Raw genomic sequence first — 23,593 nt, 5'->3', positions numbered from 1 at the left:
AGGCGGCGCGCCCGACGGGTGCCGGTTAGGGTTAGGGTTAGGTTAGAGCTGGGGTTCCGGGGTCACGGACCCCGGGCCAGGGACCGGTGAGAGCTGGGCCTGACCGCCGCCGGCGCCCCGCTCCCGGGCTCCCCGCTCCCCGCCACCGGCCCGGTGCCCCTCCCGCCCCCGCCCCCCTCCGGTCTGTGCGTGCCCGGTGCTGACGTCAGCACGAGCTCCGGGACCTATATAAACCCCGGCCGCGCCGCCGGCTCAGCCCCCGCGGGACCGATCGCGCTCCACCGGCAGCGCAGCGGCAGGAGACCGGGGACAGCGCAGCGGGTACGGGACGGTGCACGGGGCGGGGGACGGGGCGCGGCACAGGAGCAGCGCACCGGGGACGGGACGGGGCGGGGGTGCGGGGCAATGCACGGGGCGGCGCACGGGGCGCGGGACGGGGCGCGGGGCGGTGCAGGAGCTGGGCAGGACGCACCGGGCAGGGGACGGACCCCGGCGAGCCGGACCCCGCACTGCCGGTTGCGAGGCTCCCCTCGGGTCCCCCGGTTCCCGGAGCCGCCCCGGCCGCCCCGGGGCTCCCGGCCCGCGCTGAGCCCCCGCTCCCGCAGGTGCGGACGGAGCCGAGGATGCGACGGGCGCTGCTCACCCTCCTGCTGCTGCTCGCCCGCCCGCCGCCCGCCGCCGCCCGCCCCGCGCGCCCCGACGGCACCGTCCCGGAGGCCGCCGCGGGGGCCGGGGCCGGGGCGGAGGCGCGGGGCCGCCCGGTGTGGCCGCCGCTGGCGCTGCCGCCCCCGGAGCCGTGGCGGGCGCGGCGGGACGAGCCGCCGCCGCTCTCCATCGACCTCACCTTCCACATCCTGCGGCACCTCCTGCTGCTCGCCCGCGCCCAGAGCCAGCGCGCCCAGGCCGACAGCAACCGCCTCATCCTCGACGCCGTGGGCCGCTGAGCGCCGCACCGGCACCGGGACCGGCACCGGGACTGCCACCGGGACTGGCACCAGCACCGGCACCAGGCCCGCTGCGCCCGCCTCGGCCTCCGCTCCGGGGCGCGTGGGTGCGGTGCCGGCCCCAGCACGGCCCCGGACAGGCCCGCATGTGCTGTTTGGCCGGCACCGATTTTGTAATAAAACGTGGTGGAAACCCGAGGCTGAGCGAGTGCAGGACGGGGGGGCTCTGCCCGGGGCTCACCGGGACCGGGGGGGTGGGGGCTCGGGGCAGGCGGCGCCAAGCAGATGGACCGAGACGGAGGCTGCACATCACGGTGCCCTGCTGGGTGGGGATGTGCCGTGACCACGGGGGACAGGACGGGATGGGATGGGATGGGACAGGACGGGACGGGACACTCACAGACCCTGAGATGTGAGGGAGCCATGGGAGCAGGGGGTGCCTCGTGGTCAGCAAGCAGGGCACGGGGGTGCAGTGCCCACTTGCAGGTGGCTGGCGATGTGTGCAGGGTGGGGGTTCCAGCTCTGTGGGCAGCAACACTGCTGAGCCACTGTCAGAGCTCTGCAGTGGGACAGCTCACAGGGCTGGGGGCTGTGACCGATGGACACGGGCCTGTCAGGAGGAGCATGGCTCTTCCCTACACAGGAACATCCCTGTGTGGTGGGACACACAATGCTGGTGGGAGCTGGCAGGCTGGGACTGGAGCAGAGGACAGGGAGGTGTCCTGGTGTAGCGTGTTTCAGGTGCCCCAGTGATAAGGAGGGCATGGATGAAATGTTCCTGAGACAACTGGGAGAAGGTTTGGTGTCCTCATGGGCAATGCTGGTCCTCACAGAGGCCTTGAACCTCCCTGAGACCTACTAGAAGAGCAGAGCAGGACTCAAGCAGTGGTGGTTCCTTGGGAAGAACTGAGAGGGGCTGCAACAGTTGGGGCTGCCATGAACCAGGGGAGGTCAGCACCGGGGGGCGGGGGGGGCGGGGGGGGCGGGGAAGCTGACAGCAAGGCACAGCCCCTGGACTTCAGCTTGTTAACGAGCCGGTAGGTGGGCTCTGGCAGGAGGGGGGGCCTGAAGGACGAGGGAGGTAAGGCATGCTGAAAAGCCTTTCAGGAGAAGCTCAAGTGTGATCACTGGATGGCTGAGGTGGGAAGGGGCCTCTGGAGAGCATCTGCTCCAAACGCCTGTGCAGAACAAAGTCAGCCAAAACAGGTTGCTCAGGGCCATGTCCATCAAGGCTTTGAAACAGGAAATTCCATCTGGACATAGGAAAATCAGAACTAGAAAACTGTACTGGGGGTGGGGGGGAGATAGAGAGAGAAAGAAAGAAAGAAAACTGTACTGGATGAGGTTTCCCAGAGATGTTGTGGTGTCTCAGACCCATTCCAACCCAGACTGAATGCAGTCCTGGGCAGGCTGCTCCAGCTGGCCTCGTCTCCAGATGATCTCCAGTGATCCCTTCACAGAATCACTGATTATCTCCCCAATGGAGGTAGGATCACAGACTATCCTGAGTTGGAAGGGACCCACAAGGATCATCGAATCCAACTCCTGGCTCCAGGACCACCCCAAAACCAGACCCTATGTCTGAGAGCATTGTCCAAATGCTCTGTGAACGCCAGCAGCTCGGTGCCATGACCACATCCCTGGGCAGCCTGTCCCAGTGCCCGACCACCTCTGGGTGCAGAACCTTTCCCGCACACCCAGCCTGACCCTCCCCTGTCCCAGCTCCATGCCGTTCCCTCGGGCCCTGTCACTGTCCCCAGAGAGCAGAGCTCAGCGCCTGCCCCACTGCTCCCTGTGAGGGACCTGCAGGCCGCTGTGAGGCCTCCCCTCGGCCTGCTCTGCTCAGGGCTGAACACACCAAGGGACCTCAGCCGCTCCTCACACATCTTCCTCTCCAGACCCTTCACCACCTTCAGAGCCCTCCTTTGGCCACTCTAATAGTTTTATGTCCTTTTTATACTGTGGCACCCAAGCTGCACTCAGCACTCGAGGTGAGGCCACACCAGCACAGAATGGAGCGGGACTCTCCTTGTCCCTCCTAGTGGGGCTGTGCCCAAGGCACCCCGTGGTGCAGCTCGGCCTCCTGGGTGCCAGGCACACTGCTGGCCCTTGGTCGGCTCGCTGTCCTCCAGAAACCCCAGATCCCTTTCTGCAGGGCTGCTCTGCAACCTCTCATCCCCCAAGCTGTGCTTGCAGCCATGGTTGCCCCTTCCCAGGTGCAGAATCCAGCTCTAGCTCTTGTTAAGCTCCATGTTGTTGGTGATTGCTCAGCCCTCCCATTTGTCAAGCTCTCGCTGCATCGCTCTGCCCCTCTGCCCTCAGCGAGTCAACAGCTCCTCCCAGGTTAGTGTCATCTGAAAACTTAGTATGTGTTTGAATCCCGAATTCAAGTCATTTATGAAAACATTAAAAAGAACTGTCCCTGAAATGGGGTCCCCCACTGGTGACTGGCTGCAAGCCTGATGTAACCCCCCCCCATTAACTACAGCCCTCTGAGCCCGATGTCAAATCCCCTCTGGGCAGCTTGTTCTAGACAACCTGTTTTGCCATCCTCACCAAAAAAGCTTTTTCATATGTTTCAGTGAATTTCCTTTGTCCCAGTTTTTGCAGTGAAGTGGCCACCCCTCCACAGCTGCACAAGCCCCGATGCCCCCTCTCCTCTGCCCGGTGGTCCTGGGGGGGTCCCACCCTCACCTGCTGGCACAGCCCCAGGCACCTCCCCAGCACTCGTCCCTGGCTCCTCTGGGGCTGTTCCCTCGCCTGCCGCAGCCCATCGGCCGCTCACCCCGCTGGGACATGCAGGGGACGCACCACTGCAGCACCGGGGCTGCGTCTCCCAGGCCTGGTGCATGCGAGGCACTCACGGGCAGGCAGGGGCCTGAGGCTCTGCCTTCTCCAGTCCCCTGGTAGCTGGTTGAGAATGGCAGTCAGACCCCACGTTACCTCCTCGTCTCCTAGCTGCACAAACCTAGATTCCTCAGTCTTCTTCTGTCATACTGCAGCCCCTAGCCAGCTGAGTGGTCCCTGGGGCTGTGCACGGGTGCCCACGTCTGCTGGCACTGGGGGTCCCAGCCTGCACCGCCAGCCAGCTGCGCTCCCGCTGCGGTGCATCCAGTGCTGTCCCCGGGCAGGTGCAGGGTGGGTGACGGCCGGAGGCGTCCCTCTGGTATCCCACTCCCAGGGGACCAGATCAGCCCCACGAGGAGCCCCTGTCCCTGTGCATCATCTGTTGCACCAGCCGTGACGTGGGGCTGGGTGACGCAGCCCAGTGCTGTCACAGCCCCCCCGGGCAGCCCCTGGCAGGCGGGTGGGGGGGTCAGGCCCCGACCTGGCGTTAATTGCAGTGCTGCTGGCCGGCTGTGTGTTCAGCCAGCTCATCGCAGCACTGTTTGTTCGGTGCACCCAGGGGACGGTGCTGCGAGACAGTGTCCGCCCCAGCAGGGTGTGGGGGGGCCTGCATGGGCAGCTCAGCGGGGGGGCAGCGGTGGGTCCTCACCCCCTGGGCATGGGGCTGCAGGCAGAGCCAAGCCCTGCATGCAGTGGGGCTGGGCAGGGGCGAAACTCCTGGCTGCAGCCCAGCCCCATGCTGCCATAGTTGTGCTGCACTGGGGCTCCCGAGGGGCACAGCCCCTCACAGCAGGGTCTCGGGTGGCCCCGTAGCTGCTCAGGCCTGTGCACCACTTGGGGTGGTGGGGCCAGGACCCTGTGGGGCTGGCACAGAGCTGTGGAGCTGACAGCCCCTGCGCCCACCCCAGCCCCACACACAGCACTGAAGACAGCATTCTCATACACAGTTTAATGATTGATGGGGCAGCTCCAGTAGTGGGGACTTGCAGCAGTAGGGCTGTGGCTCACCAAGAGGTGCCAGGGGCAGGGATGAGCTCTTTGGTGCTGAAGCTGCCCCGCGGCACCAGCTCAGTGCTGACCTGTGCAGAAGAACAGCCTCAGCACTGTACCTGGAAAGGTATGGACCACCCAACCTGCCCCCCCCCCCAGCCCTGTCCCTCTTCCATCTGTGCTCAGGCGGTGCCTCCTCTGCCCACAGAACCCCACAGCCTGTCCCTGTCCCCTGCCCACTAGCCTTGGTCCTGGGGAGGGTCTCACCATGGGGAGAGCTTGCTGGCTTCTGCCTCGGCCCCACATCTGTAGAGGGAAAGTGGGTGACAAGCTGGAGGCAGGGACACCCTGCCACCCTGCAGGACCTGCTCAGCCATGCACAGGCCACGTCTCAGCCGCACAGGCACCACGGTGTCCTCAGCATGGCACAGAACCCTTGCACGGTCAGGGCAGCCCCCTCAGGCCTCACTGCCCCGCAGCCCCAGGGCCAAGCACAGCCTGGCACAGCACAGCCTGGCACAGCATGGCGCAGGGAGAACTCACCCTCAGCAGCCTCGGGTGCCTCTAGGCTGTCCAGCCGGTCCTCATCTGCCGCAGCCTCGCCACCCTCCGTGGGGCCGTCCCCCTCATCCTCTCCCAGTGGCTCTGTGGGGCAGGGGCGCACTCAGCCTGGGGCCCTCCCTCCCCGTGGCGTAAGCAGCACAGGAACACTGCGCTGCTGCAACGGGGGCGGCCTGGCCCTCGTGCAGGATGCAGCAGCCCATGCATCAGGGGGGTGCGTGGGGCAGTGCCTGAGGGGCCGCACATCCCCACGCGTGTACAGGAGGGGACACTCCCACAAAGGGCTCCAGGTGCCAAGGAGCAGGGCTCTGCCCAGGACAGTTCCACGCATCTCCCCCAGGCTGTGCTTGTCCCACTGCTGTCACCTGTCTGGAACTCGATGGTCCTCAGCATCTCTGCCACATAGTCCACATTGATGGAGAAGTGGTCCATGTTCTCGTAGCCAGGCTCTGGGCGGCTGCTCATCGACACCTTGGACATGTCTGTGATCCTGCAGGGCAGACGGATGCCCTCGGGAGCTGCCAGGCTCCAGCAGCCACAGCCACCTGCCTGGCCACTGCTCCATCCCCTCAGCCCCCAGCCCTGTGCCCCCAGCACCACTCACTTTTTCAGGAGCTCCTTGGAGTGCTGTGAAGGGAAGCAGAGGGCCATCAGTGTCGCTGGAGCAATGGCATCAGGGACCCCAGGAAGCAGGTGCCACCCCCTCCAGCCCCCAGGCTCTTTCACGTGACCGCAGCACCCTCAGCACAGCTGTGAGAGGAAGCCCCAGCCCCGCAGAGGATCCTGGCCCCACGGGTCCACCACCCAGCCTAGGGGCAGTCCCAACCCCCTAGTGAGTCCTGGACCTAGCTCCCCTGGCACAGCCCAACACCCCAAGGGCCCCTTTCACCCACGGACCTGCAGATACACGGCCATCTGGGGCTCCTCCATGGCCTGGATGGCTGTCTCCACCAGCTTGGAGGAAGCCTCCAGGTGGTCACCATACTGGCGGATGAGGCCCCGCACACGCTGCACTTTCTCCTCCTGCTCCCGCGCGATGCTCTGCAGCAGCTCCTTCTTCCGCTCCTCCAGGATGCTGTACAGCGAGTCGAAGCGCAGCCCCAGGTGCTGTTTCTGCCGCCGACCATTCTCCTGCAGGACTGCTAGGCTCAGGGGGCTGCCCTGCTCCTGCCTCGTCCCCATCCCCAGGGCTGCGTGGGGCACCCGGGAACATCCCCTGGTTCCTTGGGCCCTCTGCCTTGGGGAGTCCCAGGGTGACTTGCAGGTGCTGCTGCTCATGAGGGAATTCCCCTCCCGAGACCGTGCCTCCAGTGCAGGCGTGCTGCTGCCCTGGGGCATCCTGGTGGGGCTGGGGGTAAGGGACAGAGCTGGGCAGAGCCCAGAGCATGGGCTTGTTGTGTGTGTAGGGCGAGCACATGCAAGGGGCAGAGCCCACAGGCTGTGCCAGCCCCAGCCCCCACCTCAATGGTCCGGCAGATCTCCTCCATCTGGGTGATGATGGCCTGGATGCGGTCATTCCCCGCCACCAGCATGGCAATGCCATCGCTGAGCTCGCTCTGGGGTGAGACCGGCATGAGGGCCAGAGCGGGAGGCAGCACCTGGGTCCCTTCGTCGGCCCCCGCCAGGGCCACCCACCTTCTGGCGCTGGTAGACCGCGGGCAGTGGCGCAACCTCGCAGTCCTTGTGCGCCCCAAAGACCTTGCAGAGGGAGCAGGTGGGTGCCTCGCAGCGCAGGCAGTAGATGTTGATCCGCTCGTCCTCGTGCTCCTCGCACATCAGGTGCTGCTCCGCCTTGGCGTGCAGGGGCCTGCGGGAGGGGCCGCTGCCCACCGGGCCCCCACGGGCACCTCTGCCCCGCTGCCCCCAGCCCCACACGGCACCGTTCTGCCCCCGGCCCTGTGCCCGCCTGCAGAACCACCCCCCCGGCTGCCTTTCACCCACGAGGCTCGCTCCCCGCGTGGCTCCGCAGTGTCCCGCGTGGGCTCCCCCCACAACCCCTCTGCCTTCCCGGTGCCGCCCCCCTCTCCCCACCCGGGGGCCGCCCCCCGCGGATGCCCCGTGCCGCACCTGGCCGACTCCTGCTTGTAGATGTCGATGATGTTCTCCACCAGCAGGTTCCGCTGCAGCCCGTACACCCCGTGCCGGTCCAGCACCACCTCGTGGCGGCACGACGGGCACCGGAACCGGCCGCCCGACGGCACCGCGCTGGAGCCCCGCGACTGCCACAGCGGGTTGGAGGCCTGCGGGCGGGGGGGTCACGGCCCCGCTCCGGACGCCGGGAGCCCCGCGGGGAGGCCCCGGCCCGGGCACGGCGCCCCCCGGCCCCGGCAGCCCCCCCCCCGACCTCCCCCGGCCCCGTCCGAGCCCCCCGGCCCGATCCCGGCCGCGCCGCACCCCGCGGCCCCGGCTCCGGCCCCGGCAGCACCTGGAAGACGTCGTTGGCGCACTTGCGGCAGAGGTTGTGCTGGCAGGGCAGGATGACCACGGGCTTGGTGAACATCTCCAGGCAGATGGGGCAGATGAGCTGCTTCTCCAGGCTCTCCATGCTCCGCGCCTCCGCCAGCAGCGGCTTCAGCCCCACCGCGAAGTTCATCGCCGCGGTCCCGGCCCGGCCCGGCTCGGCTCGGCTCCGCGCCCCTCGGCCCCGCTGCCCGCTCTGCCCCGGCCCGGCCCCGCCGCCGCTGCGGCTCCGCTGAGCTCCGCGCTAATTTTAGCCGCCCCCGCCCCGCCGGGGCCGCCGCAGCTGTCGGCGGCGTCGGGTGACACTGAGTCACGGCCGGCCCCGCGCCCCCCGCCCCGACACCGGGATCTGCCGCGGGGGGCGCGCCCGGGGCGCCCCCGTCCCCGTCCGGGCAGGGCCTCGGGGCTGCGCCCCCCCCGGCAGCTCGGTGCCCCCGGGACCGGGGCGGCGGGGAAGCCGCTCCCGGAGCCCCCCGCCCCGCGGGACCCCCCGCAGGAAGGGGGCTGGGGCCTGCGCTGCGGAGCCGGGGAGCACGATGCCGCCCGCTGCCAGGCCCAGGCCTTGGGGGAGCACGCAGAGCTGAGCCGGAGTTGCCCGGGCCCCACAAACCCGAGCACCAACGTGGCAGCGCGCCCGGCAAGGCCGGTGCCAGGAGCGGCCCGGCCACTCAGCTATATTTAGGGGGTGAGGCAGGGCCCACGCGGCTGCGGGTGGGGGCTGCAGGCTGTGAGGGGAGGGCTGGGGGCTCCCCGGGCCCCCCGTCCCTCTCCCCCCCTCGGCAGAGCCACTGCTCCCCAGAGCCAGGGCAGGAGCGTGGCCAGGCACCCGGCCACCTGCCTGTGTGGGGCACGGGGCTGCAGGGCAGGAAAAGCACAGCTCCGCGGGAGCCGGCTGCCACAGGCAGCCCCGGGCAGGTGACAGGAGAGACTGAGTCACCCTGGCGAGAGCAGCGCTCCAGCAGCGCCTGGGACACGACGTGCTACCCCACACCCCTCCCAGCCCGCCCCCCCGGGACCCAGCACTCTCCCCGGCACAAGGCAGAGGTGCATCCTGCCAGCGCTCAGGCTGCCCCGATGGAACAGACCACGCAAACACACTCATGTTCTGTTATCCTTTAAAAGTGCCCATAAAATCTATTAAAACCCAAGGAAAGTGCCTGTACGGGGCCCAGCCCTGCAGGGAGCCTGCTAGCAGCAGGAGTGGGGTGCAGCCAGCGCCCCGGAGCCATGGCAGGGCAGAGAGGAAGGGGGTACAGCAGGCAGCACCCCAACCCCACGAGCAGCAGTTTGGCACCCAGCACCCATCAGGAGGGTCCCCGTGAGGGCAGGTAGTGGGCTGAGCCCAGCCCCAGAGGTTACAGTGCTAACGGTCTCGGACACAGCTACTTCTTGCAGGGTTGAGCCTGGCCCAAAGAGGTCTCCATGCGTGACTTCTTGGGCAGGCTGCTGGGAACACCGCAGCAGATGAGGCACTGCGGATGGGGTGCAGCAGCAAGGGCTCTGGGTTGCCTCCGTCACCAGTGCTGGGAGACAGGAGCATTGCCCTGGCGCTCAAACAGGGGCAGAAGAACCTCTGCAGTGATGCTGGCCAATTTAACCTGAGATTCTAGCCACCTTGAGGCTGGAGAGCAGCCCTGGGTGGCATGACTGGGGTCCTGGAAAGTGACAGTCCCAAAGGAGGATCCCTATCCGGAGTCCTCGGGGAGCCGGCAGGATGGAGGCCAGCCTCATGCCTCGGTCTTGGTGCTGACAGATGGCAGGGGCTGTGCGCCGGCAGGCGGGGGCTGCGCCACAACCGGGATCTGTGGAATCTGGAAAACGGGAGCTGCAGATCAGTGGCACAGCCCTGTCCCATGGTGCTGGGGAACAGGTAGTCAGGACATCCCAGTGCTCTCAAGAAGTCTCCCACAGACCAAAGCTCGCAAAGCCCCAGGCAGTGCACAACCACGCCAGCCGTCCCCTCTGAAACCCGCAGGGTGACCCAGGGGCAGCCCCCGCTGGCAGCGGCACAGCCAGTGCCCAGAGAATAAGGCCAGCCTGAGGCACAGCTGCTGCCCCCAGCTCCGTGCCCAGCTGGGCAAGGGCCCTGCAGAGCCAGCAGGGGCTTCACGGAGCCCTTGCCCAGAGGAAATCACGGAAGGAGCTGCCCCGCGAGCCGTGCGGTGCCCCTGCCCGCCGTCACCAGCCCGGGTCCGCACGGGAAGCCCCGCAAACTGTTAACGCCAGAGCTGCTGAGCCCGGTCCAGCCTGGAGGCAGCGCTCCGTGCCCTGGTGACACAGGACCTCCTCCACCCGACTCACCGCCGTCCTCCGCGCCCATCTGTGCCTCCAGGTCCTTGGGGTCGACGTACTTGTAGGAGTCGTCCTCCTTGGGCGGGCAGCACGTCCCGCAGCAGAAGAAGCAGCAGCAGCAGCAGCAGCAGCAGGTGAGCGCGCCGCAGCAGAGGGCCAGGGCCTGCGCGGAGGGACACGGGGCCGCCGTGAGGCCCGGGGGGGCCCGGGCGGCGGCGGAGCCCCCGGGGCGGCCCCGCGCTCACCTGGAACCACCACTTGGACATGAGGAAGTAGTGCCGCACGGCATCGTCGCCGAACTGCTCGGCCACGTAGAGCCCCAGGGAGCCGTACTGGTCGTAGAGCCGCCGCTTGTCCTCGTCGCTCAGCGTGGCGTGGGCGCTGTTGATCTCCTTGAAGCGCTCGGCCGCCGCCGGGTCGTCGGGGTTCTTGTCGGGGTGGTACCGCAGCGCCAGCCTCCTGCGGGGCGGCCGCGCTGGGACGGGCGGCCCCGGCGCGGCCCCGGCCCCGGCCCCGGCCTCGCCCCCCCGGCCACCCCCCGGCCGGCAGCGGCCCCGCCGCCGCTCCGCCCGCCCGCCCGCGCGCCGTACCGGTAGGCCTTCTTGATCTCCTCGGGGGAGCTGCCCTTCTCCAGGCCCAGCACGCGGTACAGGCTCTCCCCGACCCGCGACAGCTTCCGCTGCGCCCGCCCCGGCTCCGCCATCGCGGCTCCGCGCCGGGGGACGGCGGGCACCGACCGCACCGCTCCGCTCCGCACCCCGGGGCTCGGCCCGCCCGGGTCAGCGGCGCCGCGCAACGGCCGCTTCCGCCCCGCCGCCACCCTGCGCAGGCGCGGCCCGGCCCCGGGAGGCACCGGCCCCGGGAGGCAGCCGGTGACACCTCCGTCGCCCCCCGCGCCGGGCGGTGCCACCCCCCCGTCCCGTCCCGTCCCGTCCCGTCCCGTCCCGTCCCGTCCCGTCCCGTCCCGTCCCGTCCCCATCCCCTGCCCGCGGCGCGAGGCACGGGCGGCGGCGGCCGCGCGGCTCCTTTATTTCGGTACAAAACGGAGGCAGCCAGCAGGCACAGAGGGAGCGGCGGCGGGGCGGGGGCCGGGCCTCTGCCCCCGGGGCTGCCGCAGCGGCCGGCCGGGAGCCCCCCCCCGCCGGGGGAAAAACCTGAGCAAGGAGCGCGGCGGCGGCGGGGGCTGCGCGGTCCCGGGGGCACCCGGCACGGGCAGCCCGGGGGGGGGGGGGTACCGGGGCCCCCGCCGCCCGCGGGGCTGGAATGCAAAGGGAGAGCGTTTGAATATCAAACCCCCCCGCAGGGGCCGCGGCTCCCCCTGCCTCCTGCCCCCCGCCCCGAGGAGAGGCAGGGCGGCAGGGGAGTGTGGGAGCGGTGGGGAGCCGGCGGCTCCGCGGAAGGCCCCGATCCCTGATGGTTTTCAAGTAGCTGGCCTGCCCAACGGGAGAGCCAGGTGGGCAGCTGCTCACAATAAATACAAATAAATACAGATTCCAGCAACGGAGCCTGCCCACGCACAGCAAGGCCCCAGCAGGAGCAGACCCTCGACCCCTGCCTCTGTCGTGGCAGTTGGTGGGCAGGGCCGGCCCCACAGCAGAGGAGAGCCCAAGCTGCAGGGGTGCAGGGACCGGCGGCGCTGCGCCCCTCCCGGGGGCCGGCCAGCTCAGCAGTCCATGGCTTCGCTCTCACAGCGGGCAGAGGGAGCATCGGTGCCAAAGTACCTGTCCCCGAAGTTACCTAAAGGAGATGGCGACAGAGTGAGTGAGGTCAGGGCAGGGCAGGGCCCCATGGCACTGCCAGGGGCTGCAGGGCAGGGGGCTGCCCCCCGGCCAGCACCACCGCCCCCCTCACCAATGCCTGGGATGATGTGGAACTCCTCATTGATCCTCTTGTCCACAGCAGGTGGTGATGATGCGGACACGGGGAAAGGCGTAAGCCACCGAGTGCACCCCCATCTCCGCCATCAGCAGCGACAGCAGGAAGATCCTGTCCTCCTGGACGTCGTGGTCCTGCGGCACAGAGCCGTGAGAGCCTGGCCGGGGCGGGCGGGCTGCGCGCCCCCAGCCCCGCTGCCCGGCCCCCTCACCAGCAGGACGCGCACCGCCATCATGGCCGCGGCTCCCGTGGACACGGTGCTGTCCATGAGGATGACGTAGTCCTCGCTGATCTCCTTGGGCAGGCGCAGGTAGTGGAGCTGAGGGGAAAGAGGTGCGGTCACCCAGCGCGGCGCTGCCGGGGCTCTGTGCCGGGGCTGCGGCGCTGCTCACCTCGGGCTCTCCCGTGTCGTGGTTGGTCTGAATCAGGATCTTGCCCAGGCGGATGTCCTTGCAGACAGCGGTCAGGGCCTGCTCCATGGTCTCCCCGGCTCTCAGTATGGACACGCCGGTGATCTGGGAAGAGGCAGGGGAACGCTGCCTTAAGTTGTGCGAGGAGAGCAGCAGCTCTGGCTGCTCCCACATGTCCCTCCCAGGGGCGGGGGGCAGGACTCGGCCCCTCTCTGCCCAGCAGCCCCCCACTGTCCCCACAGAGCAGCTCACACCCACGTTCTCTACACCCATCCTGCCTGCCCTTGCCCAGCTCTGCCGTGCCCTTGCGTCCCCAGCTCAGGGCCCAGATGCTCTCCAGAGGCTCTGCAGTTCCCATGGAGCATGATGGTGCTTGGGCCCACACCGTGGGACCGGGGATAGGCTGCCTGGGCAGCCCTGCAGCATGGCACCAGGCTGGGGCCAACAGGATTTCCCAGTCAGTCCCCACCAGACAGGGGGCAGCTGCGTGCCCACAGGGAGGAGAGGGCCAGGACAACATCTCACCCTCTGCCTGTGGAATCGCTTCCCTTCGTACGTCGTCCCCTGGGGCGTCTCCACCGTAACCGACTGCAGAAAGGGGAGGTGAGGAGAGTGTGGGCAAAGCTGGCCCCTGGGGGCCCCTGGCACATAACCGGGACAGGGCTGCAGGCAAGGGGTGTTGGTGTACCTTCAGCGGCAGGAAGGAGAGGGCGTGCTCGATCAACAGCCTCATCAGGCGCTTGGAGTAGAAGATGAATTCATCCCTGGTCGTGTCCTTGTTCCTGCAGGAGGACAGGTAGGCGGGTGCTGAGCAGAGTCCCTGCTCCACCCTGCAGCCAGCGAGGGAAGTAGGGGACAAGGACAGAGCAGCCTTGAGCTGAGAGAGCCTTTGAGGCTCATCAGTCCCCAGCTTAGAGCATGCCATGAGGAGACCTCCCCAGGGACTGTTCAAGTTGAAGAGCACTCAGGCACCATTCCCACCCTCTCCTAACCTCCCAGCACGGAGCAGCTTCTCCAGGTGCTGCTCTGGGCAGCGACAAGCAGCCGCGCAGGAGCAGCCTTGCCAGGAGACCTGGAACACGGGGGATGGAAGCAAGTGCTGCCCAGCCCACCCGTGCCTCCGCAGGTACACGTGGCTGCAGTGCAGCGTCACGCCGGGGAAGGGTCTGGCATGGCAGGGCTGATGGACAAGACAGGTATCTCAGCGCAACCGGTGGCACGGCAGGGGGCTCACTGGCACGCGGCGGGGCAGAGCTGGACCCTGAGCCCTGGAGGTGCTGGGGGCACAGACTGCATCCCCAACTGCAGCCCAGCTGGCGTTAGCAGCTGCCAGGGCAGACAGGACCACCAGGCCCAGCCAGAGGGACCCCAGAAGGGCCACAGAAGGACGCCAGCAGGAGCACTGCCTCCATGCTGTTCTGGCCGAGGACATGGGAAGGCACCTCCAAAAGCACTGGCTGCAGAAAGGAAACCCATTTGGGTCGGTTGCAGTTCAAAGACCCTCAGATCGCAGCCCCTCAGGAAGAGGGGGGAAATAAGAAAAGGGTAACTCCAAGTCCCTAAACAGAAAGCAAATGGGGACCAAGGGGCCTGCTGCCTTGCCATCGCACAGATGAGGAAGGCTTGGAGACCCAAGTCCTGGGGCTCTTCCCTTGCCAGGAGGAACATTTCCATTGCAGCAGACAATCACCTTCACATGAAATTAGATTCAGCCAGTTATAAACGGCATTCAGTCAAAGCTGCTGACTTGTTACTGAAACAAGAAGATAACCTCGAAAACAATTCCAAGCAAACCAGCTCGGTTTCTGAGAGATCCACCATGATCTAGAAATGACTCAAGGATGAGACAAGCCAAAGGGGAGCTGCAGAGGTACAGGCACCCTCCCCTTCCAGGTGGATGTCAACAGGACTACGGCACCTAGAGCCCTGTGCCAGTGCCTGGGGCTTGATCGGGAGGTCAGAGACCAGGCTCTGCCAGTGCCAAGCAGCCGGTGCTGGCACCAACACTGCCAGTGGTAGGAGGGGCAGCGAGAGGAATGCCAGCAGCACTCAGCGCCACACCTCCAACGGGCTGGAACTGCGTCAGTCCCTGCCTTTGGTGTGTCAGGGCAGCAGGCACACAGGGCAAGGGAGCGTCAGCCCTGGAAGATGAAGGAAGCTCAAACAATGTCTCGGCTGAGAACACAGCCTAGAGCACAGAAGGAAGCGGCAATACGTTTCAGGGCTTGCCAAAGCCGCAGGGTATTGTCTGGACAGGACTGCATGGTCCAGGAGCGTTCAGTTCCCATGGAGGGTGGACACGAAGCCTGCAGCTGATCAAGCAGAGAGCACAAAGGGCTGCGCGATGCTGCCCAGTCCGCTCGGGGACAAGGGGAGACAGTTCAGAGGTAGTTGCATGGTAGGCTAGCTGGATTAGAGAAGGAAATAAAGCAGCAACAAGAGAGAGGGGATTATTTAGCGTAATGTCAGCCTGGAGCAGACCTGCATCCTGACCGAGGACAGAAACGATGCAGGTGCCCAAGAAGCGCACGTGGAGGTGCAGCATTAATTGCTCTGAGCGTCACCTCTACCTGCTGCAAGACTGGAGACTGAGGACATAGCTGCTGACAGCACAGGAAGAACGAGGAGCAGAGAGGATGGAGGGTGCAACAGAGTGCCGGGCAGCATTACCAGCTGCTGGGCAGCAGAAGCACAGGAGCACAGAGGCAGTGTTTTGCAGGAGTCCCGGCGGGTAGTGCTCAGGGTGTAACACGAGCACTGCTGCCACTGACCATGACACAGCAGCCGCCGGCTCCTGAGACACCTGTGTGGGAACGAGACCGGACACACCACGGTCAGGAGCAGCTGAGCTACCTGACACCATCAATGGGCAGCAGCTTCTGACGCACTCCCAACGCTTCTCTGGTTACCCACCCAGCTAGAGACCAGCGACTGCCTGGAACCAGGCAAGCCCCGAAACATGTGTCAACACTGCATCACCACACTGAAGTGTTGAGGGCAGCAAGAATTAAAGTAAAACAAAAAATAAAAACACAATGGGACTGCACATTTACAGGAAATCTCCCCTTCTCCGTCAGGAGGAGGAAAGCCAACTAACTCTATTGTACACACACGCTAATCCCAGTGCCAGAGGGGAAAAGGACGGCTTTTCTCATGGAGAGCACCTTGACTGTCAGCACACAGATGTGTTACAGCCTACCTCATGTGGCACATAAAAGAAACTGCTGCATGAAACCACGCATTTCCGACGACACACAAAGCACAATGACACAGCCGTGTGCGGCAGCTCGCTCAGTAACCCTGGGGCACGACTGCCCCCGCCCCACTTCTCCCAGAGGGCTGCTGTCAGACAAGCTGTTCCCAGAGCACCTCCACAGAGTCACAGAACGGCTTGGGCTGGAAGGGACCTCAAGGCCCCCCCAGTTCCAACCCCCTGCCATGGGCTGGATGCCACCCGCTAGATCAGGTTGCCCAGGGCCTCGTCCAACCTGGCCTTGAACACCTCCAGGGATGGGGCACCCACAGCTTCTCTGGGAAGAAGCGTCCAGAGTGTCCAGACACCTTCCTAAGTGTCAAATGCCTAAAGGAAAAGTAAGTACACCAAGAGGTCAGTTACCAGGAAAACAAGATTTACTAGAAGTTTAAAACGTGACCATAAAGATTCCTATGATGTCTCTTTAAATCCCGTGCAATCTGTGGCTGCTTTGACAAAAGCATCAATAACGGGCTGTAACCCAAGTGTCATTTTACCAGAGAACCATCAAGAACAAGCTTCTGGCTCAACAATAATCAAGAGAGAGATTGACAGCAAGCCCTGTGGTTAACAAGGAGCTGCTGAAATCGGTTTTCTCTTCTGTGACCTGTGTCTGAAACAGCACAACCTGTGTATACCCACAGTATTTCTTGAGAACGTAAGGAACAAAGGAGTCTTAAGAGATATTTACCAGTTACCAGATGGAAGGGGTGGAATTGGCAACAGTCCATAAAAGGCAGAAGGATATTGGGTATTTTTATTCTGTATTTTAGGACATCATCTGCCACTTCTCACATCACACCGCAAGGATGACAGACAGTCCACCAACGGGAGCTGCAGACAAGGATAAGCAGCTGCTACTACCAAGAGATATTTCTGCAGTCAGACCTGGGTGCCTTGCGCCCAAGAGCTCCCACAGACCATAAAAGCCTACCAATGGGGATGTTTCCAACAAGCCCTGGAACAACAGGAAAGTCCCAGGAGAAGTGAGAAAATTGGCTCTGACCTGGAGGAAGACGGTGGCTGTTGGCAGCTCTTCAGAGGGGGTGGTCTGCATGCACCCCCCTGGCCATGGGTGTGCTTCAACTGCACGCTCGCCCACCGGGTTCCTGGAGCCTGAGCACTGCCTGGGCTCCCGGCACAGCCCTGCCTCCACAGGGCTGCCTCTCGTGGCCAGCTGCCCCCGGGAACCCCCGCACCAGGTCCATTCACCCCTGTGAATGGAGTGGTCCCTGACCTGCGGGAGTGCCGGGTGACCGATGCTGCAAGCGGCGCCTCTGTGCCACGAGCACTCTGGTTCCTCCAGCTCTGCCTGGAGCCGCTGCACAGCGTTCCTGGAGGGGACACGACCTGCCCCACTCCAGACCTGCGTGAGGTTACGGGCTGGGACCCCTCCTGCCATCGCCTGGGCAGTGCTCAGCAGAGGCAGGAGCTGGCCCGCAGGCAGCGCACCCCAAGCCCCGTACCCCAGACGTGACGCAGCAGCGTGCAGCCAGGCAGCTCCCGAGATCAGGCTTCCTGGGGCTGTCAGAGGACGGCGCAGAGCAGCCTCTCTGAGGGGGATCAGCACCTCGCAGGAAGCCCGAGCATGGCCTTGGCTGTGCTCAGGGTGGGAGTGCCTGCAGCGCAAAGCCAGCTGACACACTCGGGTCCCCAGGAACCCGGAGCGCAGGCAGGTTTCAGTGTCGTGCCTGAAGCACCCTTCTCCAGCACTGCAGCTGCCCTGCCCTGCAGGCAGGGCCACGCTTCGCTCTGCCCCTCGCTGAAGCACCTGCAGCCACACATTCCCAGGGCAGCTCTGACACGGGACAGCGCGTCCTGCCAGGGCGCAAAGTCCAGGAGCTCAAGCTAGAGCAAACTTCCTACGAGCAGCCCCTTACGAGCAGTCCCACGCCCCTGCAGCCTGCACTGCCAACACAGTCCTGGAGCCTCTCCAGGCGTGACGTGGGTACCGAGAGGCAAACAATGGGAGGGAAACTCAGGTCTGTGGCAGAGAGAGCCCGAGGTGCCAGGGGGCAGAGGGACGTGCACACCGCCAGTCCCACGGCACCGCCTGCCAACAGCCACGACCTGGCGCAGCCGGACACCCAGCACCAGCAGGATGCCCCAGGCGTCCCCGCGGCTCCGGGACCGAGCTGTGCCGACGCTGCGCAGCACAGATCCGCTCAGCCAACGCGCACTGGGACAAAGCTGTGCAGACTGACCAGCACGCACTGCAACGCTGCGAGGGATGTTTGAGGAAACGCCCCCAGAAGCCACTTATTTCAGTAAAAAGAATCCCCGCACCCTTCTTCCCCTTCTTCCTCCCGCAGTACATGAATGGGAGCAGAGGTTTTGTGAAGGCTCTCGCAGCTGCTGGGTCCCATTCAGGCAACGAGGAGTCCTGACACGTGGCGTGAAATGCTCCCGTTGCCTCTGGAGATCTGGCCCTGATACACAAGCATCTTGTAAGCTGGAAGATGACCTTATTACAGTGTCCACCCTCAGCCTGAACATGAGTAAAACTACTTGGCTATGCTACATATAGGACGATTTCTCAGTCTCCGCCTCTGCACAATGATTGCCCTGGAAACTCCTTCTCCCCAGGATGCCAAGCCTGAATTTGCCATGACTGCACTCAGCAAGATGCTCATCTGCTGCCACTGGGCAGTCTTCCAGGAGGGCACACAGAGACAGAAGGCTGAAGTGCAGGAGAGCCCCCAGTGTTGAACAACAGGGAAATGATGTTGGCCGGCAGCAGCCTGGCAAGCTGAGACCAACAGGCTGCCTCCAAGGGAACTGCACTGGGAAAGGCAGAATGGAAAAAGGGAGGCTGGAGGGAAAAGCTGGCTTACAGCTCCCTGGTGCATCCCCAGGCACCAGGTCTGGTGAGCCAAGACGCTCTGAAACATAGTGCGGGTGGGAGCACCGGCACTCCAAGGGCTGGTGCTGTGGCACCGCAGCCCCAAAGCCAGACCAAAGGTGAGCGATCGGATTTGCCAAGGCACGGGAACCTCACGCACGGAGGTGCGAGCACCTTGGAGGAGGGCAGATTGCCTGGTGAGCACGTGAAGCACCTGAGGCCCAGCAAGCCCCAGCGGGCAGGGAGCAGTGCTACTGGGGCAGGGCAAAGTGCGGGGGTCCCAAGTGAGCACAGACAACCCTCAACCGTTAAGGATTCCACGTCACACCAGAGTTATGCAGAAGCAATAGCACACTGCCAGGTGATCACTTACAGGCACCAATACAAGCCGCACAGCTACCATCGAGTACGGGAACTTTTAACCAGAATTCCTCAACTGAATAACAGTTCTTAACAACAGCACCGCTTCAGTTCTTCTTGCTTTCTTGTGGGCTGCAGCAGCATTTGAGGGGGTGGCTGACAGGCCAAGTCAACACCCCTCCCAAGTGTGGTATTTTTCATTTTACCATCTGGAAGAGGCAAAGTCCGCCTTCCCTGCCAATCTCCCAAGCAGCTCGGGAAGCCCGGCGCTGTCAGGGTAACTTGAGATCAGCGGTGCTGCTGCGCTCCGACCGCCGCGTGCAGGGGCCAATCCCTTCCTCCCCAGGGCAGCTGAACAAACTCCTAAGTCTAAGCAGATTAAGGTTATTAGATGCTTGCGGCATGCAGGCAGAACAGCCCCAGAAAGCAGCCCATTCCCAGCAAGGCCAAACGAAGGCAGCTTCAGGAAGGAAGACAAGCGACAGCTATAGATAGAGGGACTCCAGGCACACCCAGGGCATCGTTCCACCTGAACAAGGACTGCTGAGTGTCTGGCACCCGCGCGCTGCTAACAGACTGGCCCAGGCTCATGTCTGTCTGAGAGCAGCACACACCACTGCAATGCTGTCGGCTCTTGCAAAAGAGCAAGTTAGAGATCTGTGCCAAAGCCTGTAAGCAGGAAGGCTAGAGACAAAGACCTGCATTATTCTCCTCCTGCAGAACCCCAGCATAAAGGGAAACTGTTCGTTTGCAGGCAAACATTCTGCCTCTGGAGGTGCTATTCCCCCAGGATCTCACTGTGACCTTCACCTACCATTGAGAGCACAGACAGCGGATGAGCTAGAGCAATCGGCTCAGGATGCGAAGAGGCCACTACCTGAGCATGGGAGGAAGGAGATGCTGGAGGGACAGCACCAAACCTGCTCCACGGTTCCCTTAGCTAGACCTGAACTCAGAACTACTCATGTCCACAGCCTAGGGACGAGGTACTTGGGCTTCTGACAGTGACAGGAATACATGCAGGAGCTTGTAGCTTCTGCAACAGCACTAACATGGTCCCACGCTGTTCTGCTCTGGACTCTACAATAATGCTACTGTCACCTAGAAAAAACAAGAGCATCTGTGGGGAATGAAAAGATCAAGTGAGTGGCGAAGTCACAGAAGCAGCACCTGGGCCCCTTCCATAAGCTGGCTATAAAAGCAAGTGCCTTGAGAGGCAGCAACGGCAGCTCTCCCCACGCCCCGAGCTACCAGGGCTGTACTGCAGGTAGGAAAGTGCTAGCCAGTCTCCTCTCACAGAACCACCTCTGGAAAAGACCTCCAAGATCCAGTCCAACTGTCCCCTCGTCACAAGAAAAACCTGCCTGTGGCTTGGAAGTCACACCAGGGCAGACGAAGTCTGTCACCAAAATCTCATCTGTAAGCTGGAAGCAGCTCTGTTCAGCAGTTCTGCTCCAAGAAAACATCTGCATCTGAAGGCCTGAGGACAGGGGATAGGAAGACTCACACCAGGCTTTGTAGTGTGATCTTAAAGAACGGTCCTGCTGGGAGGAACGCAAATGAAATCCCCAAAGGAGGCTGGGACTTACCTGATGATGGTGTGCATGCCCCGCACCTGCGGCGTGTTCTCCAGGACACTTAACGTCTTTGGCAGGGGCTGCCCTTGGTGCGCAGAGGCCAGAGTTGCCCTGCAACAAGAAAGCAGCGATCAGAGCTGCACAACTCATGCACACAGACCTGCCATGAAGGAAAGCTCCTCCCAGACACCCAGCCACACTGGCTGGACACCAGAAAGGGCTTGGTCTTCGTGCCCTGATCCCACAGAGAGCCCCATGTCTAGTGCCAGATACACAATCCCAAACCAGTACCACTGCGTAAAAATGAGGAAAAAGCCTCCCCCAGCCACAAAGCCAGCTGCCAGCTTGCTCCCATAGAAGCAAGCTTCTGCCAGCACCGAGGCAGTGGGAGAAGCAGCTCTGCAAAGGCAAGACCTTGCCAAGTTCCCTAGGACAGGGCTCTCACATCGATGAAGTGAGAGGACTGTCCTGCTGTGGCTGCCTACATGACATCCTGTCTAGGGCACCGCTCCCATAGAATGGGGCAGCCTCTGACATTCAGGGCAAGAACCGTGCTGAGAGAGGGACAGGAGCAGTGCAGGGAGCCAGTCACACAAACCAAACGCAGCTGCCATGGGACAGGCTGTGTAAGAGCCTGCAGCCAGAGCAAGCCAGCTCCAAACAAGCTGCATGCACGGCAGCCACCTCTGAGGCTGGTGAAGAGCAGCTACGCTCAGACATCCCAGCAGAACTTCAGCCACGAGGGACAGAGAAGAGGCAGCACACGGAGAAGAGCAGGCGAGGGCAGCTGTTCACCCCCAGCCCAGGAACCAGCCGCTCCCAACCGGCAGGGTCCCCGACGTACCTGACAGTGATCTCACGCTGGATGGCACAGCAGAGTCGTTCATCACGGCAACAGGGGAAAGAAAGGATGTCCAGTCACTGCGCCAGCCAGGCACAGCTCCCCAGCGGCAGCCCCAGCCCAGCTCCCACCCCTTCTCCTGGGGCTGCGTGGAGAACCCTGCTGGGCACACTTGGGAGAGAAGGCTGGAGTGTCGGGTGATGCCAGGGACAAGAGAGGTGGGGATGGGTGAAATCAAGAAGAGCTAGTTGGGACCAGGGGTGCGGCAGGAGAACGAGGCCAGACCGTGAGTGCTGTGCCTGTCCTACCTCCATGTCCCAGCCCCTGCACTGCAGCTCAGTCTGCCCTGAGCTGTGTAAAGAGGCGACTTCGAGAGCCACAGAGCACAGGGCTGTGGCAGCCTCACCCTCCCTCCCGTGTGCAGTCTCTCTTCTCTTCCTCCCCCAGGCTACCAGCACTCGATCAGTCCCCCCCTCACCTTCTCAAGCTGGCTGTGCACGTGCTGCACAATGAGGTCCAGGGCCACAAAGTTCTCCCCACCTGGCAGGGGAACGGAGAAGACGAGTCAGGACACAACCCAGCACTGCGGCCAGCTCTAGTCAACGTGGCGCGTCTCACCCCTGGGCACCACGATGTCCGCAACCTGCACGGTAGGCTCAATGTACTGCTCGAAGGCCGGCTTCACAAACTTGTTGTACTGCTTGATGACACCCACGATGTCACGTCCACGTTCCATGATGTCGCGCTGCAGGCGCCGCACCAGCCGGATGTCAGAGTCCGTGTCCACAAACACCTTCATGTCCAGGAGCTGGAAAACTGGGAGGAGTGAACACCCCATCGGCACCCCCCACGTGCTCCCCCTTGCACAGCCTGGCCAGCTCTGGCCCCCCTCGCAGCAACAGCACCCAGCATTGCCTCCCCAGCACCTCCAGCACAGAGGTGCTGTGCCAGCAAGCAGTGGGCGACCCCTCCCTCAAGAGCCCCCCGGAGCCCAGGACCGTGCCCACCACCCGTGCAGCACCCCGGTAAATGCCTGCCCCTGTGCTGCGCTCTGCAACGGGTGGCCAGCCGCCTCAGGCAGCAATACCTTCAGCAGCTCCTTGTTTGCAAAAGCCAGTATGCCTTCAAAGACGATGACGTTTGCCCCATACACCGTTTTCTGGGGAGAGACAGGCGTTACAGTCATCCTGCCCCCCTCACACATCGCACCAGCCAATGCTCAGCACGGACAGCATTCAACCCAGACCCGCACTGGGTGCTCACTGCCCGAGAGCAGGACCGCCCACAGCTGTCCTACATCCCCCAACCCTTAAGGACCGTTATCGTCACCCCTAGGCCTTGCTGCAGAAACCCCAACCTCTGCCTGATCCCTTTGCTAGCTCCTGTCCAGGCCACACTCACACTGAGGGTTCTCCCCATGGTGCTCCCCGGTCCCACGCCCACCCCAGCATCTCCACGCTCCCCCTCGGCCCCCATCCCCACCCCTCGGAGCGACACCCCATCCGCGCCCGCCGTCCCCGGCCAGCCCTCCCCGTGCCCCCCAGCTGCCCCGTCCCCCCGGCTGTGCCCATGGCACGCACCCACTCGCGGCGCCGGCTGTGCGTGGTGAAGTCGTACACCGGCACCTTCACGCTCTTGCCCTTCTTGAGCTTGCGGAGGACGCTGACGAGCAGCTCGAAGTCAAAGGCATCGGGGTGGTCGAAGTTGTAGTCGCTGCGGGCCGCCAGCGCCTGCTGCCCCTCGTCCAGCACCTGGGGGCACCGGCACCGCTCAGCACCGCGCCGTGCCACGTCGTGCCGCGCCGTGCCGTGCCGCGCTCACCTTGTAGAAGGAGTCCATGGAGAGCAGCACGACCCAGGGCACGTCCAGCGCCTCGATGATCCGCGTCGCCACCGTCGTCTTGCCCGAGGCGCTGCCGCCGCACAGCCCTGGGGGCGAGCGCAGGCCGTGAGCGCGGCCCCCACCCCCCGCCGCCCGCCCGGCCCGGCCCCGCCGCTCACCGATGACGAAGGCCTCGTCCACGGGCGCGCCGGTCTCGCTGTACCAGGGCGGCCGCCCGGCCGTGTAGATGGTCCGCTTGCTGGTGCGCAGCAGCGGCGGCTCCGGCTTGCACTGGCTGGCGGTCCGGCGGCGCGGCGGGGGCGCCGACAGCGGCAGGCGGCTCAGCAGCGAGCCCAGCGGGACGGCGCCGGGGCCGGGGCCGGGGCCGGGGCCGGGGCCGGGGCCGGGGCCGGGGCCGGGGCCGGGGCCGGGGCCGGGGCCGGGGCCGGGGCCGGGGCCGGGGCCGGGGCCGCGCTCGGGGCCCGCCGCCCCCCACGCGCCGCGCCGCTCCTCCGCGCCC

General features: G+C 64.6%; 3 protein-coding genes across 6 annotated transcripts; all 3 read right to left on the bottom strand.

The window, feature by feature from the left end:
• Window positions 1-4,725: 4,725 nt before the first annotated feature.
• Window positions 4,726-8,052, bottom strand: TRIM54 (tripartite motif containing 54). Of its 3 annotated transcripts, none has more exons than XM_035568267.2 (10): window positions 7,768-8,052; window positions 7,410-7,582; window positions 6,978-7,164; window positions 6,803-6,898; window positions 6,240-6,473; window positions 5,947-5,969; window positions 5,708-5,832; window positions 5,325-5,426; window positions 5,026-5,087; window positions 4,726-4,870 (listed from the first exon to the last, which is right to left on the bottom strand). In XM_035568267.2, the coding sequence occupies exons 1-10, from the start codon at window positions 7,933-7,935 to the stop codon at window positions 4,796-4,798; spliced, it is 1,245 nt and encodes a 414-aa protein (XP_035424160.1). In that variant the 5' UTR covers window positions 7,936-8,052; the 3' UTR covers window positions 4,726-4,795. The 3 variants fall into 3 exon arrangements, with proteins under 3 accessions (XP_035424160.1, XP_035424161.1, XP_035424162.1); XM_035568268.2 differs by having other exon boundaries at window positions 6,978-7,149; window positions 7,768-8,048; XM_035568269.2 differs by having other exon boundaries at window positions 5,049-5,087; window positions 6,978-7,149; window positions 7,768-8,046.
• An 850-nt stretch (window positions 8,053-8,902) lies between these two features.
• DNAJC5G (DnaJ heat shock protein family (Hsp40) member C5 gamma) lies at window positions 8,903-10,896 on the bottom strand. 2 transcript variants are annotated; one of them, XM_035568275.2, is made up of 4 exons: window positions 10,685-10,896; window positions 10,340-10,553; window positions 10,100-10,257; window positions 8,903-9,611 (listed from the first exon to the last, which is right to left on the bottom strand). In XM_035568275.2, exons 1-4 carry the CDS (start codon window positions 10,795-10,797, stop codon window positions 9,530-9,532), a joined length of 567 nt encoding a protein of 188 aa, XP_035424168.1. In that variant the 5' UTR covers window positions 10,798-10,896; the 3' UTR covers window positions 8,903-9,529. The 2 variants fall into 2 exon arrangements, with proteins under 2 accessions (XP_035424168.1, XP_050565630.1); XM_050709673.1 differs by having other exon boundaries at window positions 8,903-10,257.
• Window positions 10,897-11,312: 416 nt separating this feature from the next.
• On the bottom strand, window positions 11,313-23,451 carry LOC118259068 (uridine-cytidine kinase-like 1; the record flags this gene model as incomplete). The annotated part of the gene is given in 15 exon segments (XM_035568328.2): window positions 11,313-11,831; window positions 11,946-11,994; window positions 11,996-12,103; window positions 12,181-12,288; window positions 12,362-12,484; window positions 12,905-12,967; window positions 13,068-13,161; window positions 20,424-20,522; window positions 21,256-21,272; window positions 21,731-21,792; window positions 21,871-22,060; window positions 22,340-22,411; window positions 22,833-23,003; window positions 23,074-23,180; window positions 23,253-23,451. Coding segments are annotated over 15 exon segments (1,536 nt in total), but the record flags the coding sequence as incomplete, so codon positions are not given.
• Between the last annotated feature and the right edge of the window lie 142 nt (window positions 23,452-23,593).

Source organism: Cygnus atratus, chromosome 3 (genome assembly GCF_013377495.2).
Source record: "Cygnus atratus isolate AKBS03 ecotype Queensland, Australia chromosome 3, CAtr_DNAZoo_HiC_assembly, whole genome shotgun sequence".
NCBI classification, from domain to species: Eukaryota; Metazoa; Chordata; class Aves; order Anseriformes; family Anatidae; genus Cygnus; species Cygnus atratus.
The sequence above is the reverse complement of the archived record's forward strand: the minus strand, read 5'-3'. Positions and strand labels throughout refer to the sequence as shown.

Coding starts and splice junctions, on each gene's coding strand:
- TRIM54 (XM_035568267.2), bottom strand. CDS start 7,935: ATGAACTTCGCGGTGGGGCTGAAGCCGCTGCTGGCGGAGGCGCGGAGC. Junction 7,165..7,409: donor TACAAGCAGGAGTCGGCCAG/GTGCGGCACGGG, acceptor CCCGGTGGGCAG/CGGCCCCTCCCGCAGGCCCC. Junction 6,474..6,802: donor AGATCTGCCGGACCATTGAG/GTGGGGGCTGGG, acceptor GCAGTCCTGCAG/GAGAATGGTCGGCGGCAGAA.
- DNAJC5G (XM_050709673.1), bottom strand. CDS start 10,797: ATGGCGGAGCCGGGGCGGGCGCAGCGGAAGCTGTCGCGGGTCGGGGAG. Junction 10,554..10,684: donor GAGATCAAGAAGGCCTACCG/GTACGGCGCGCG, acceptor GCCGCCCCGCAG/GAGGCTGGCGCTGCGGTACC. Junction 10,258..10,339: donor TGTCCAAGTGGTGGTTCCAG/GTGAGCGCGGGG, acceptor CCCTCCGCGCAG/GCCCTGGCCCTCTGCTGCGG.